This window comes from Vidua chalybeata, chromosome Z, assembly GCF_026979565.1.
Source record: "Vidua chalybeata isolate OUT-0048 chromosome Z, bVidCha1 merged haplotype, whole genome shotgun sequence".
Lineage (NCBI taxonomy): Eukaryota > Metazoa > Chordata > Aves > Passeriformes > Viduidae > Vidua > Vidua chalybeata.
Genome location: NC_071570.1, coordinates 25,590,364 through 25,607,308, shown reverse-complemented (window position 1 = coordinate 25,607,308; position 16,945 = coordinate 25,590,364). Strand labels below are relative to the sequence as shown.

General features: G+C 39.9%; 1 protein-coding gene across 1 annotated transcript in view; it reads right to left on the bottom strand.

The window, feature by feature from the left end:
• ARHGEF28 (Rho guanine nucleotide exchange factor 28) overlaps positions 1–16,945 on the bottom strand; it is a 110,784-nt gene that overhangs the window by 45,265 nt on the left and 48,574 nt on the right. The window contains exons 3-6 of the mRNA XM_053932468.1: positions 9,199–9,329; positions 6,574–6,875; positions 3,970–4,114; positions 2,596–2,707 (exon numbers count right to left, since the gene is read on the bottom strand). Of these exons, the coding sequence (XP_053788443.1) occupies positions 2,596–2,707; positions 3,970–4,114; positions 6,574–6,875; positions 9,199–9,249 (610 nt within the window). The 5' untranslated portion in view covers positions 9,250–9,329. The remainder of the gene's footprint in view (positions 1–2,595; positions 2,708–3,969; positions 4,115–6,573; positions 6,876–9,198; positions 9,330–16,945) is intronic.

The window sequence follows — 16,945 nt, the reverse complement described above, 5'->3', positions numbered from 1 at the left end:
GACACCAACAAAGTCCCTTGGCTGTGGTGTCAAAGGAATTGTTTTAACTTTAAGCATGATACAGGGCTTTACTATTCTGCTAGCTTTTAATTCTGTGACATACTTCTAGCTTTTTCTTCTGCCTTGTTTTTTTCAAAGACTTCTCACCTAAAGTGTTGAATATAAATGTTTACAAACACTTCAGGAGATGGAGGAAAATACAACACAGCTGCATGCTGCAGGCTGCAATACTTACTCCTCTTTACAAGGTGACACGAAATCATACAGTGAGTTTGAGTAACATCAAAGAAGTTATTTGCTGCATTGCTTAATTCAGTTTCTTAGGGAAAAGGAAGCCTGCAGACGTTGTATCTCTCACCCCTACAACAGTTTTTGAAGTTGTTAAATGCTTTCAAAGTTAATGACAACATTTTTGTACTTTTTGTATGTTTTCACATTGAATGTCAAAGAATCAGAGTGGTTAGGGTTGGAAAGGATCTCAAAGATCATTGGAGTACTGAGGGAGCTGGCAGAAGAGCTTGCCAAGCTACTCTGCATCATTTATTATCAGTTCTAGTTAACCAGGGACACCCCAGATAACTGGAGATTTGCAAGTGTGGTGCCCACCTACAAGAAGGGTCAGAAGCAGGATCTGGGGAACTACGGCCTGTCAGCCTGACCTTGGTGACCTCAGTGCTGGGGGAGGTTATGGAACAGAGTATCTTGAGTGTGATGACTGGCACATACAGGACAACCAGGGCATCAGGCCCAGCCAGCATCTCCTGAAGAAGCTGGCAATTCATGGCTTGGACAGGTGCACTCTGCTGGATAAAAAACTGTCTGAATAGCTGGGCCCAGAGAGTGGTGGTGAATGGAGTTATATCCACTTTTGAGTCTGTCCACAACGCTGTTCCTTAGGGGGCAGCATTGAGGCCAGTCGTGTTTAGTATCTTTAATGCTGATCTGGGTGAGGACCCTGAGTGCACGCTCAGTCAGTTCATAGACATCACAAAGCTGGGTGGGAGTGCCAGTCTGCTGGAGGGCAGGAATGCTCTGCAGAGGGATCTGGACAGGCTGGATCATGGGCCAAGGCCAGTGGTCTGAGGTTCAACAAGGCCCAGTGCTGGGTCCTGCCCTGGGGTCACAACAACCCCAGGCAGTGCCACAGGCTGGGGCAGAGTGGCTGCAGAGCTGCCCACAGGAAAAGGCCCTGGGGGTGCTGGTGACAGCAGCTGAACATGAGCCAGCAGTGCCCAGGTGGCCAAGAAGGCCAATGGCATCCTGGCCTGTACCAGCAATAGTGTGGCCAGCAGGAGCAGGGCAGGGATTGTTCCTCTGTACTCAGCATAGGTGAGGCCACACCTCAAACCCTGTATTGAGTTTTAGGCCCCTCACTCCAAGGACACTGAAGTGCCAGAGCATTCCAGAGAAGGGCAACAGAGCTGGTGAAGGGTCTAGAAAGTAAGTCCTATGAGGAGCAGCTGACGGAGCTGGGGTTGTTTAGCCTGGAGAAAAGGAAGCTCAGGAGAGACCTTCTCACTCTCTACAACTGCCTAAAATGAGTGTGTAGCCAGGTGAGGGTCAGCCTGTTCTCCAAGTCAACAAGTGACAGCACGAAAGAAAACAGCCTCAAGCTGCTCCAAGGGAGGTTCAGGCTGGATATCAAGAAAAATTTCCTCATTGAATGGGTAGACCATGGAGTCATGTCCAACCTTAATTACATTATTCTATCTACTTCCAACCCCTCTGCCACAGGCAGAGATGTCACCACTAGACAAGGTTGCTCAAAGCCCCATTCAACCTGGCCTTGAACACTTGAACACTTCCAATGATATAGCATCCAAGACTTCTCCAGGTGTCCAATCCATTTTGTTCATGTCCTGTCTCTTGCCCTGGACAGGCAATGGACAGGCTTACTGAGACAGAGGTCAAATGAAATGCAAGTGTTTTTTGAGTGTCGTGAGCTGTATGAAAAGCACGGTGTATTTATTTCACACTTTGCATGGTTTTTAAATACAACCCATACCCTCACTGAGAAAAGTGTGTGTTGTCTTCTAAATTTGAAACGACACGTCTGGAAATAAAGCATGTCAGAAACAAGTCATAAAAAATTACAAGCTTCTTGCAGAGACATCTCTGACTCTACTTGATGAAGTGGATGGGTTTTGCTTTCCAGCCTGGAGAGATACCACAGCCCACCTATGTTTCAGAGATTGCTTAGGATCTGTGGGAAGCTGGAACCTTTTGTCCTCTTTGGTGCCTCTTCTGTGTCATTCTGAGCTTCCTCCTGGTCTCTGTCAGACATTTAGCAGGAGGCTAGGGTAAGGATCCTCCGATAAGAGGATTACTGCCCTTGTCTGCATTAGTTTTTGTGGCTATTGCTCTCTCCGTTTGTATGCCCTGTCAAGGACAGTCGCTGTATCATGGGCATGATGGGTGCATGACAGGGCTGTAGATGGGAGAAAATTGAGGGATGATGGTAGGGCTACCATCTAGTAGTTACTACTAGCCCAGAAGGCTACCAAACATACACACTGGTGAGCTCTGTAAAGGAACATCATCAGCATTGGACCTAAAGCAGGCAGGTATTGAATAATGTAAAGCCAAAGAACTGACCTTCATTTGAATCCCCAACTGCAAAGTCACAAGGAATGTGAGGTCTTCCTACCAAACCTTTGGATGAGGAGTAGGAATAGGACCGTGACCGAATCCCAAACGCTGTGCATTCCTATGAGAAATTCCAGCAAATGAAATCTTGTGTAATTTTGAAATTCATCAGCAACAGAAACAAAATAAATTAGGAACAGCTAACCATTCGCATAAATTTTCTTGGCTTCAAGTTGAATTTTTGACAACTTCATGTGAATTCTTAGGAAGTCTGTCCTACTTCCACCATGATAAAATTTTGTACACTATGGGAAATAAGTTGTGGGTGCAAGTTAGACTAAGAGATTAAAAGAAAGTTTACATTCTTCTCCAATTTGGTAACAGGCGACATCCACACAGTATTGTTGGCCATTATTTCTGATGACCAAGCTATCTTCTTTTACCAAGGAAGGCATTAATCTTATATAATACTTGAAGAACATTTCATGGAGACTTTGGCCATGCCTTAGTAATTGCTGATGTCAGAGTTTCCAAAGAAAGGAGTTGACCTCTCTTCTTTTCTCTATGTTGTTTTTTGCTTTTTTTATCATTATTATATTTGAAAACATTTTCCAGTTACCAAATATCTCAACAATAAGACCTGAAAGGAGCCCCCTGATTTTTGATACATCATTTACACTTTATAAATAGAGACTATTCCTGTAAAGTGCTTACCTTATTGTTTTTTAAAGTAGCCCTATCATAATTTTTGCTGAACTCTTTTTTTCCCCTCATGAAATCATTTGCTGAAGGTCAGATAAAATTCTACAGTGGCAACAAGTGCATCTCAAAAATCATAAAGAATCTCTGCAGACATGAAATAACTCTTGTTATTGTATGTGTCTGAAGATCTCAGAAATGGCACCATGGTCTAATGAAAATTAACGTAGACAGAAAACCATAACAAAGATCATCGATCAATGGACATCCCAACTGAATTTCCCTGAGTGTAGAAATTGTTTTAAAACAGGCAGCAGGCCAGTTTTACACTTTACAAAGCATTACCCTTTCACATAACTAAAGCTGGTTAAACATTTTCTCACTAAGTATATTTTGGTTAAAAAATGCTGATTCACTGAACCTGAAATACTTCCTTTGAAACACTTCTAATAGATGGTGTGTTTTTTAAAGCTGAGGCAAATCGCCGATGGACATTTTTCATGACAGCTGCCCAGCCTAGCCACACCCAGGGAGTTTCAGCTTCACAACTCAATGCTAGTGGACCCTGGAGATACTAGCACTGCCAACTGGGAACTCATCTTTGTCCTTCAGATTCAGATAGTTTCTGGCATAGTTTCAGCGATTTACTTAAAAGGAAGTTCAAACCAAGACAGGGTCAAATACCTTGGGCTGCAGACTGGTAGGTGAGTCCAGTCCATCTCTGCTAGAAGCCATGGCCTGTGAAGGGCTGAGGGGACGGTAGTGAACATGGGATCTGTCCGACACACCTCCACTTCCGTTGTCTACTTCAAGGTCATCGAGACTTGAACTGAAGAAGACAACAAAGTCTTCAACTTTCCTGAATTCCTTATAGCAATTTACTTCAACCTTAATGCAATAAGCAAAGATACAGCTGAATCCTCTGACCAATGACAGCCCATGATCATGTCAGGTAAACCATGCCCTGAGGTGTCTCTCAGGTCTGCAGCCACCTGGTCAAAGGTAGTCAGTTTCCCTGTCCAGGATCCCTCTGACGCATTCTTGCAGATCTGCAGTGGAGATATCTGCATCACCCATGATCACACACTTCCACCACAGCCAGCCACTTCTGGAACATGAGTTTTAGACACATGTTCAGCATCTCTCAAAAAATGAGATGTTTTGTTCCACGAATAAACCTGTCTCTCTTCAAAGAAGATAAGGAGAACTGAGACAATAAGGGGAATTAAGAAAACTCCCTCAGATCTCAGTATACATGAGTATAGATGGATATTTTGCGCGTGCGTGTATTTGGAAGATACGACATGGCTGTTAACAGACATATTTTTATCTATATCTGTGACTTCATGACAGAAGACAGAAGAGAAAAACACCAAAAAGAGATTAAGGAGGGTCTTGGGATAGTTTATGAGGTTCAGTTCAAAAGAAAGACATCTAAAAGCATAGAGAGGAACAGACTGAAAAATCTCTGGTTAAATCAGTATGTCAAACACATAGAGACTATTTTGTTAGAAAGGGTTCCTGAGGAGGAGAGAGCACCAAGGTTGCTCAGCAGTATCAGAGTTTCCCAGGATGAGGCCTGTTACCTGCAAAAGCAAGTTCATGGTCTCTTCATCAGAGTGTCTGAAAGGAATGGTTGACTGCTTGCAATAACATTCCAGCCTTACAACATAAAACTTTAAATTATGTGTGGTATGTCTAAATAGCCAGAGTTCCTACCAGGAATAAGAGTACCAAAATTCCTTCACACATCACTACTTTTTTGAAGCACAAATCTATCACTACTGTCTGAAACTACTTCCATATTACAATTCTGGGGACAATATTTTGCAATGTTTCCAAATAATAGCCCACATGACATCTCAAAAACAACTTATATAAATGCATTATCAGTTACTGTCACACATTAAAATTGAAAAGCAATACATGTCTATGTCAACAGCTAAGTATCCATGACTTACTGTGGTAACTTCTCTAGGGAACTTCTCTGACATAAAAAGCTGTTTTAAAAATAGAATTACATACTACTAGTCTTGTTTTATGCATAATATTTGGATCAATTACATATGTCATATGACATACTAAGGTAAATCACATGTCTCTGAAAATTTATATATACTCTTAGAAGTTCTCATACAAGTACCTCACCAAGGTCTTTAAAAGGGTGCACTATCTAAAAATACATAGGATAAAAATGTTTCTGACTAGAGGCACAGTAAGATTATAGTATTCTAAATGACATCCCTATAGCTAGCAAGAAAAAAGCAAACCAAAACAACCTCAAACAACAACAACAACACCAAAAAAAAGAGTGTGACAGAAAAACTCTGTCTGATATTTATTATATTTCTGTTAAATATTCCTGCTAGTGGGACTTCATAGTTGCATAAGAAACTCAAAATTAAGATAGAGAAAACCTTATTGCCCACTTTAAATAATAATTGACTGACCCTTCTCTTCCTTACTGTTTTTACATAGATCTGATGCTCTACCTCCAACTAGTTCTAATACTCTCCAAAATGTGGGAGAAAAATTAAGATTTCCTCCTGCGTAAGAAGGATTCTTATCTATTCAGAGAAGCAATAAAGCTTTTTCATCAAGAAAATGTATTGTTATATCGTTTAATTTTTAAATTAATTGTTAAAAACCTAAGTTTAATGACCAAAATTATAGTTCCATCTCCAAAGCTCTTTGCATTTCTGAAGCCATTTGGAGGAGGGTCTTCAGATAAATGGCAGCAAACCTTGTGTAACAGCAATAGAGAAGAAAACAGTCTGAACCTGTCATAAGCAGCAGCTACACTCTGCATTGTGTAAATACCTATGCAATCAGGAGTAACACAGTCCTTCTAAAGGCCTATTTAAGACTTGAAAGGTTCCCAGAAACTTCAACAGATTTTGGACAATTTTCTTAATGGAAAATATAACTGAGGAGAACCACAGTGGAATTCTGTCATCTGTCAAAAATGCCACAATGTCAGTGACAGTGAAGAGCTGATTTTTTTTTAAATTTTGTTAAGAGTATTTGCATACAAGAAATAAAGGTATAAAAGTATCCATTTGCATTCAAGATACATTTACTAAGAATACACTTTTATGGGTTAAAAATGTCTTCACAGCTATTTTATGAAAATAGATTATTAGGACAATAAATATTAGTGATGAAAAACAAGAGATTTCACCCCAATAATACTAGTTATTACTTCACATTCTGCTTCACCTTTTTAAAGAAAAGGTGGTTATAAATAATCCTTATTCTGGCCATACCATCAAGTCAATACCTCCATACCTTCTTCTTTTCAGGTCAGCATAAAGTTGGCCCCAATCCTTAGCAAATCCATGGGTCTTGAATGGAAGATATGAATCTGCTACATACAGATGAGAAGGTGAAATGGCATGTCTTAATCCTGCCTTTTCTTCTTTTTTTACTGGCCTTTGACTTTCTTCATTTGGAAGATACATAAATCGGTCATTCTCCTCAAGGGAGGGAGATGAAGAGCTCTTACCCACCGGGATTGAGTTGGCAGGGTTCAGACACATTTCACTGCTGACACCATCTCCATGAATGTAGTTAGTCTTTAAGTGTCCAGCCTGCAGGTAACAAATGAGTGCTGGTAAGAGGCAACAACAAGATATATTATCAGGAAACAAGGACCTGAGAAGTTTGCCATTTTATTTATGGCTATATGTTTTGTGGAATTTTTCCCTATTACTTTCTACATCACATGAATTTAAGGCAATTTATATAACTAAGGGATTCTAGACTTTGCATTGATTTTTTCCCTAATTAGAGCAGTAATGAATTGGGATTTCCAAGTCTGCTGAATTTCTCACTCATATTTATACTTTTTATTAAATGTATTGATACAAATATTTATAGATTTCATTAAATACTACCCTTAAGCTGAGCAAAAATATGTATAATACATTAGTGTGGGAGACATATGGAAGAGAATTCAAACGTTGTGCAATTTAATTTGGAAAAATCAGCCTACATACCATGCACTTTTAGTTTTTCAGCACCAGTTTCCTAAGCTTTGAGATAAATATACATGACCTGGAACAGAGTTTCTCGAGGGGAGGAAGGGAAATTACTCTTATTTTTTGCCATTAAGCAATTCAGGGCCTGAAGCACCTCTCCTTTTGCACAAAGACAGGAATGGATTTGGAAATTCTATTTTCTCAGGTACAGGGATCAGAATTTAGACTCTAGTCACAAATAATTTCCAGTTGACTCTGCAGAAGATACTAAAATACAGTTCACCATTAGTCTTTTAGCTAGAGGCAACTAGATACTGAATAATATTGAAAAGTCACATTGCTAGTTAAAACACTCAATCTCCAAGAAGCACCTGTATAAAAGCAAGAATAAAGGAAAGATTGCAAGCATCTCCAAAGCTCTGGTGTTTCTGATTGCTGACTTCCTCTTTTCCAGTTCCTCTTGAGATGTGCTTTCATCCCCATCTTAATTATGCTTCTCTTAGTAAAAGACAGGAAGAACTGCTGGCATTTTTACAGCAGCCCAAATTTGCATTCAAAGATATAGTGCATGCAAGTCTGGAAATACTTCTGTTGTGGTGTGCACATGACATGCATGAAGGTAAAATGCTTTTCCCAGGTCTTATGCAGCTGTTCCTCCCTGAAAAGTTATTCCTGTCTGGGCAGTGTTCCTCCTCAGCACCAGAGAGACCTTCTCCAGCAGCCACTCTGGCTCCTGCTGAGTGGTGCTTAAGGGAGAATTTGGCCCCAGTCAGCAATTTTAAAAAGTAGAATGTGGCCACATAGTGAGCAAAGGTTAGGCACCCAAGCTGGAGGCCCCCTGAGCAATACACTTGGGTAACATCTCCATCTGTGATGGAGAAACAGTTCTGCATGTGTGTCCTTCCAACCTCAATATTGTTCAAATACTACATTTTTTAGTCCCCCGACAGCTGCTCATGCATGCGTCATTATTACATACATTTATCTGTAATATATATTACATCTCTTCAGTGCATTTTGAACACACATGAACTGGATCTGCAGTGAATGTAGTGGGTGAAACGTTTCAGGGAATGGAGTAGGGATGGGCAGGAGGCAAAGAAAGGGGGAAAGAAACCACACTTGCAAAATATCAGACTTCTAACATCATCTGATAATTTCTTACTCCTATATTCCAACTTTCAGGCAAGGGAGAGCTCAAAGCAGGTTACAAATAAATAAATATCTTAAAGCATCACTGAAAAATAGGTACACACCACCAGAATCTGGCATCTCTTTAGCTAGACCTAGACACTACACACAAGTTGTGACTAGTCAGATTCATGCTCATGGCCTAAATCATGGTATCTGAGTGTGACCAAGGAGGGAAGATTCCAGGTACAACCCAGTGATGTAAAATGACACTTTAGGTCATCTCCAGTGTTGGTGACAAATCAGAGACAGGAATACAAGTGAGGATCTCCAATATCAGAAGGTTCCATGACAGTTGTAGGACATCACCTTTTCACCAATATCTTGTTTTTGTTGATCCTGTAAGCCTCACTGTTAGCTTATAATTAGCTTCTGAAATTATCCAGCAAATTCGTCTAAACTGTGAATGTACATAAAATTCAGAAATCTGAAATGCACATGAACAAGCAATACTGTAAGGAAGCACATGCTGTTTAGCTCATCAAAACACAGAACAGACAGCCTGCCTTAGAGGTCTTCCTGCAGGCTAAGGAGAGTAATTCCTATAATTGACTGAATCTGTTAAAAGAGACCTCATAAAAAGGTTACAAAATACAGCTGAGTAGAGTAAGAGATTAGTGGTTTTAGTTTAGAATTTTATTAATTGACAGCACTGCTGACAGATCCAGAAGATCCTACTATCATGCAACTAAATTAACAGAAGATGAAGAAAAAATAGCCAGAAGTTCAAATATAAGCTTACTTGGTCTACTACCATGCAATTTGCATATACTTCATCACTTCCACTCAGCATGGGAGAAAGTCTGGATGCAGCAAAGAAAGTAGGGGTAGACTTCAATTTCCTAAGAACATCAAGGGTAGAGGGTCTGTGCTCTGAAAAATAAAAAGTATGGGAATTTTTCTATTAAATCTCAAACCATTTCCTTCTCATGTATATACACTACCATAAAATAACAATGTTAAGCATTAAGATCCAAATCTTAGCATTACAATTTGAGTAATATTTGTGTGACTGTACCAAAATGTGCTCATTTCATAACTGCCCAACATTGTTCCAGGAAGCCTGTAGCTGACAAGACTCTCAAGGGCACCACAGAATCATTCATATAAATAAAAAAATAAATTATCCTCTGTTTGGTTAGCAAAAGCTTCTATTTTCCACCTAAACAGAACTTTGCAGAGATTTGCGGTTGCAGAAGAACACAGGACAAGATTTATGGACTGGGAAGAACTATGCATGATTCTGCCTATACATTAATACCTGACATCTGATACATGAAATAAATGAAATATTGTTTAATTGCCGTCAAATAATGACTCTCCTAAAGCATTCTACTTACTGGCAGCCACATAAATACTAATCTTAAACCAAGAAATCAGATTACAGTTCTTAAAACAAAACCAAACAAACAAACAAAACCACAAACCAAAACAAAAAACCCAGCAATAAAATTGCAAAAGATATATAAATAAAGTACCACTAATACTGCCTTTACAGAGTGACAGCAATCAAGCAAGACTTGATCCATGAAGAGGATGTTTAGGATGAATACTGCATCTGATCTGCTTTTGACCAGTTTCACCAGAGATCATTAACAGAAATCCAGAGTTTAGTTTTCAAAAGTGTGCTCATGACTACAAATAATAAAAAAGCTGGATGAGCTGTGCATTTTATGCAGCAGAAATCCTGTCCTACAGGCCCACTTCTCTTAAAACTGGCTACAAGAATAAAGAGCATGTACCAGTCCAGCATTTGAACTGGGTTATCTTCTGAATATAAAACAAGAAAAATTTAACAAAGCACAAAACCAGGCTTGTTGTAGACTGTGTGAAAATAGGTTAAGAAAAAAATCACAGTCATAATGCAGTTTTCCTTAAAATGCTGTAAGTCAAGCATTGCCATTGGAAGTGAATGGAGACACACTAGCATAAGAATGATGTGATAGAGGAAACTACTGCACCCAGCAAAATATCCAAAATCAAACAACTCGATAAATTTAATTTGAGTTTGTCTGCTATTGAATATTATTTTTTAAATAGTTTTTATGCTGCATCAGAAATTTATTTTCTACAGAGGTGTAAAGGAAAAGATATCACTAACAACTTTTCTCACATTATATAAATATAGCAACACAACTGCTTTTGGAAGGTCACAGAACCATATAGCATGGTTTGGGTTGAAAGAAAAGTTTAAAGGCTATCTAGTCCAACCCCCCCCAGCCATGCCCAGGGACATCTTTCATTAGATCAAGTTGCTCAAGCCCATCCAAGATGCTTATAGGAATTAGAATCCAAGAAAATCCATAATGAAATAATACAACTGGATTAGAAACACTTGTTAAGGTCTGGTGCATTTGTTGCTTTGAAAAAAAAGTTCCAGACCACTGCCAAATCTGCAATTATACACCACAGCTTTTATTTAGTTTTAAGATTCTATCTCATAAAGCCGAAGAACAGTAACTGTGGGGTTATATTTTAGTCAAATGGTGTGCTTTGTCTCACCCCTCGAAAATGTATGGTTTATTCCAAGCCTGTGATCCTCCCCTGAAGTATCACGTGTCTGTAATCCCATTGGCCCAATCTTACTCCGTGCCCACTTTGAATCTCCCTGTTAAGTGTGCTGGGGGGACGGCGCTGGCTCTCTCTTAGCCGGCTCTCGTGGCTGGTGCTCTCTTGGCCCCTCTTTCTCCCTCCCCTTTCCCCCCTCACTCCCGCTTCCCCGCTTCTCCCTCAGAAACCACACTGCCTCCTGGGGGTGGGTAGGACCCCAAATAAACCCTCATCTAATTGGCACCCTCAGAAGCCGTGTGGAGTCTCCTTGCCTGCCTGCTGCTGCCAGCGAACTCACAGCCTAGGGGGTCCCCCCAAATGAGCCGCAACAAGTAACCTCTATACTTAGAGAAAGATAGAAATTCCTATTTAGAAATGGCACACTATGAATATCTGGTTTCAAGTCCTGGCAAGCCTTGTGGGATCTCATACCACTAAAACATCCTTACGTATCTCATTTTGTTTCTCCATCAATGCAAGAATTTTAACATGATTTTAGTGACTCTCATATTGAGAACTGCTAAAGCGGCAAACCATTTCCTTATGTCCGACAAGATCCCAAAGCCTTTGTTTATAAATAATATAAAAGCATTGTTTTCTACAGCAGCTCATCAAACTCTGGCAGCTCACATCATATGGAAATGTGATTTGGCAAAAATGACAGTACTTTCTTGTGGCAAATAAAGCTTTCCAAGGGTTGGTCTTAAACCAACAACCAGGCAAAAATGTGTCAGTGTCTCCATCTCTTCTTGTATGCTTAATGCCTTCCCCAGCCTGCACTCCCTCTCATATATAAACCCACTGGGTACAACAGGCAAGGGTGGTGTACATCTCCAGTGCTAGGCTGGCACATACCCATGAAAAACAGCCCAGGCATTAGGGATTCCCACATTACAGTGTAAACCTGAGTATAAAAGTCAGTTTCTTGACTTCAGCAATAGTGCCCACTGATGGGATGCAGAAACCTCAAAGATAAGGGGGCTGATGTGTATTTCTCAAACACCAATAGACAGACAGCTGTGGAGCCAGCCAAGGATTGTCCGTAATGACATGCTGTGAGAAGGAACAGGATGTGGCTCAAAGAGGTAGGGCAGCGCTTTTCTGAGACAATTATCCTTCTTCTGGATCCTGGAGATAAGCACAACACAATACAGCTCAAGTGCAGGAATGAAGTAAAGAAGTAGGCATGGACTGTAGAGGAGGGGTCAAAACAACATAAGGCCCCCAAAGCCCTCTTAACCAGTTCCAGGAAGGTCTAGAAAAATGGATTATGCATGATAACTCATTTGTATAGAAAGCAAGAAACTTAGCTCCTGGGTGTGAAAAAAATATCTAAATAAACATACTCTTCCAAAGCTGGGCTGTACAAGAGCCCCAGGATTCTGGACACCCCACTAGCTGGATTGACACTGAAGCTGGAACTGGTGATCGCCCTTTCATTCTCTCTCCTCCTCTTTAATACATCTCACTCTCTCTTGCTTCCCTTTCAACCACCTCTTTACGCAAAACCCATCAGGAAGGACATCAGGAGGACATCAGGAACTGCCTTATAAAAATTTCTATACCATGTTGTAATTTACTACTAAAATTGTGTAAGCTTTGTGGGCTCTCTGATTTTTGCCATTCATTTTGACCATGAGCATCTATGAGCATCTTGGGTCATCTCTTCCCCTCCAGGGTGGGATGTCACATGGGGTCTTCACAATCACTTAGTGGACTGCAACATCCCAAGCCAGAAAGAACCCAAATCCTCCTTCTAATAGCATGTTACATTATTTTAAAATTCTGTACAAGAGTAAAAACCTAAGTAACAAATTCTGGAGAAAGATGCTGCAAGTACAAGCTATAGCACAAAATGCTACCTGCAGTATCTTCAGTCTGTAAACCCTTATTAATTTTCTGCATTAAATGTCACATGTTTTCCTGGAGATGTTCCAGTTAGCCTGTGGTTAAATGTGAGATGACTAAATAAATATTTGTTGGCATTTTAAATGGTAACAAATTATTTTGGGCTTCACAGAATTATAGAATTATGTATATTGAAAAGACCTTCAAGATCATTGAGTGCAATGGCGCTATGACCCCACTGTTCCTCTTTAGTCTCACTCTACCCCTTGGCCCCTCAATTTCAAACATGTGAAGGAATGACATCAAACTAACTTTGTACAATGAGAAGTTTAAAGCCTTGCTGAATGTGGGGGAGAGCAATATTAATTACACATTGACTGTGCTAGTAACTTATTTCCACCGGAAAGGCCCACATAGCTTAAAAAGTGACAAATGTCCAGATCACACACTGCACTCCTACAACACGTGCTCTTGATCTTGGACCATCAGCAGACCTTTCCCTCCAGGTTAACATGGCAGCAGGTAACAGCTCAGCATAATAGGCACCAGCAGTAATATGCAGCAATGCTGCACTTGCCTAAAAGATGAAGAATATTAACAAAATTCATTTTCAAATAAATTGTCTCAAAAATCTCCCTTGGGCAGTCAAAATTGCAAAATTTTGCAAAAGATGCAAAAATTCAGCATAGTTTGAAAAAGACAGGACTGCCAGAGCAAACTGGCAGAGGTGTCCCTAGAAGAGTTTAGGTTCTGTAAGGTATTGGAAATGGATTTCAAGATGCTTACTAAAGTAAGAATGACCTGAATAGAACAGAGGAGAATTAGCTTTGCTACTGAAACAACCTAGCAAGCACAGCTCAACAAGCTAATCCTTCTGCCAGAACTAAACACCCACTGGCTCTATACTGTGATCACAGAAAAAGAATAGACATGCCTTCTTTAGAAGACATTGTGGCTCTCTGCCATCTGCCTGATAAACAGTCAAGACAGATGTATGTGTTATTTCATGTCATGCTGGGAAGAATAATCTCCAAACGTGTAAAATGAAAGACCTTGATCAAAGACTAACTAGGCACAAGTTCTATACACCTTCTCTAATATTGTAGAGTTATACCGCCAGATCTGTGTATTTTGCCATCCACAAAGCTTATACAAATACTATAACTTTAAAAAGACACATTATCATCATAGCAGTAATTAAAAACATGTCTTATGTTTGTGAAAGAAAATGTATAGTCTTGAATGGCCTTGTCAGAAAATGGCAAGAACATAAACAATGATATTTTTTTTTCAAAACTTAACTTGTTTCATGGGAGAACACACAGCAAAAAAGCAGTTAAATTCATCAACATGACCAAGCCAAGAGCCAGGAAAGAAATTACAAATTCCCTTCTCTAGATACAATGAATAGTTTTCAGTTAGCTCATCACATTTACCCCCAGCAATCTGAGCAGGGGTTAATGTATAATTGGAAGTCAGTGAAAAATACAGACAGCTAAGTGCATGGGTCATGTAGGACTGCAGATATACTGCCCTAAAAACAAGTCATGTGAATTTTAAGAAAGAAGTTCCTAGCATGGGTCCAACTGTAATGACATGCACATGTATAGACATGAACCATACTATCAGTTTCAGGGGGAGAACTGCACCCTTAACTGAGGTTTCTTAGGCCTTCATTCAGATAGCACAACTTCTCCTGACAGCAAAATTAAGCAAGTACTTGGAAATAACGCTACATGGAGGGTAAATTAGGTAGGCTTTGAAGTGCGATTGTCATATATAAACATTTAACTATCTTTATCAACAAAGTTGAAACTAAAGCATTTGTTACCTATACACTAAACAAGGGGGATCAGGCATATAGATGCTGTAAAATAATGCCAACATGTTCAAGATGCAGTCCTAAAGTAGCCACTAAGAATAAAATCATTTGTCAATCTGACTTTGGTCTTGGCCACCTAAATGTGGGAGGTAAGAAAGCATCCGTTTTCAATGCAGAATTCACAGTCCTGACTCCCTCCCCGAAGAAGGCACCTTACCTACTACACAAACAAATATGCCAACAGAAATAAGTTGGTGTCTCATTTTATAGAACAGTATACAAAAAAAAAAAAAAAAAAAAAAAAAAAAAAAAAAAAAAAAAAAAAAAAAAACCAAAACAAAACAAAAAAAACCCCAAAAAAAAACTTTCCCATGATATGGCATGTTTGGTTTCACTTCACACCTCTGCGTGAGTGGACTCAGTGTGTAACTCCCACCTCCCAGTGCAGTAGGACAAACTAATCAGAGACAGATATTCTCAGCATCCCTGAAAGTTTTTAAAGCTCACAAAATGGCTGAGACGGTCACTGTCTCTGAGCAGGCAGGACTGTGCAGAGTAAGGATTATGCCTGGTGACAATTTCACATAAAAAAACAAAATAAATATATTTGGTGTCTTGCAACAAGGAGAAAATCCTAGATCCTCTCCCCAGTCCAATCCCTAAGACAGAGTCATGTTCACATTTTCTGTGTAGCCTAATTACCCTTTAAATATTCCATGCCCAGCAGCTTCAGCAGGAGGGGGCAATCCGCAATGCATGTCCCAAATGAGAGAAGGCTGCACTTGGGCTCCTGACAGACTCCAGGAGTTCAGGGGAAGGGCAGGGGCTGCTCACAGAGCCTGAAAGGTTCCTGAGCAGCGATGAAACTTTGGGCCTTAAAATGTGACAACACTGGGGTACATGGTGGGAAGTGGTGTGTGATAACTTTGACTCTCCATTCCAAAGAGTGAGACAGTCTGCACAGGTCCCCAGCCTCCCAAGAGAAGCAACCCTAGGTCAGGATACCAACAGCCTGATGTTTCAGAAGGGAAAGGTGGCAGTTGAAATTTCATGGTCCAGAACAGCTGGAGCACCCAGCACAAATTCATGGTTTATGGAGTGTCTGGAAGAACCCTGCACTGTTTCCTGCCAGGCACTGCAAGTCTCTTGTTCACTGAGACCTGAACCTCTGTAGAAATGAAATGCAGCCATGAGCTAGGTGCCCCACACCTGCATGCCAAGATCAACTGGTCATGTTCAAACACTTGCAGAAAAAAAAACAGAGATCACGGGCTTAGGTCATGAGCTTGCTCTCCCCTTGCAAAGGCACTTATCCCACCACATCAACACACAGAATTTCAATCCACCAAGCACAAATGAACCCTTGAACTTTACCACTGAAATATGCATAGGTACCCGAAAGCACTTTCTTGCTCCAACAACTCCACATATAAGTTCAGCTGAGTGTACAAGCCATATGTTTTGTTATACTATTAACAGGGATGGAAAATAAGGTGCAATACTGTAATATACAAACATCACATCTGTATCAAGTGCTTTACAATGGGTGGAGTATTTAAAAAAGATCTGTCTAAACAAAAGTGAATGAAGGATAAGCACACAGCTACAGCATTTACAGAAAAAATGAGTTCTCCTTTGAGATGGAGTAAACACATACTGCACAACTTGCAACTCATTTCATCTCTGCAAATTGCATGTGCATTCATACACACTGCAGAAACTCCTGTGCAGATGGGAAATACTGGATTTCCCCAAGAAAAGAAAGAAAAAGTTGAGGAAGTGCCTTGCACATTAAAACATGCATTCTGTACACATTTTCCACTCTAAACTAGGTCTCAGTCTGTGTGAAAATTATTTTCTTAGCTTACTGTATTTAATGACACTGATGCATCTCTGATTTGGTTTTTTTTTCCCTTTCTGAAACACAAAAAAAGATCCCAATTCTATGAAAGGAAGCAGAAATCATACTTTTTTTTTGCCATTCTTTGTCTTCATTCTTTGCCTTTTATATGTAGTAAAATTTTTTCTTTCCTCATTAAAATTTCCAATCATAGTTCTTCCTTACATAAACTTACCAATCACTGTCGCTCCTTAAAACCCCCCTTTCCCATACTGACAGCATTTATAATCCCTACCTCCCAAAGATTTCTCCACAAAGAAAGATAATGTCTAACTGCGCAAAGACAGCAACTGACCCATTTCATTTTTCACTGCATTCTGGTATGATTTTTCTCATAATTAAAAAAAAATCCAGAAACCTGTTAGCTGT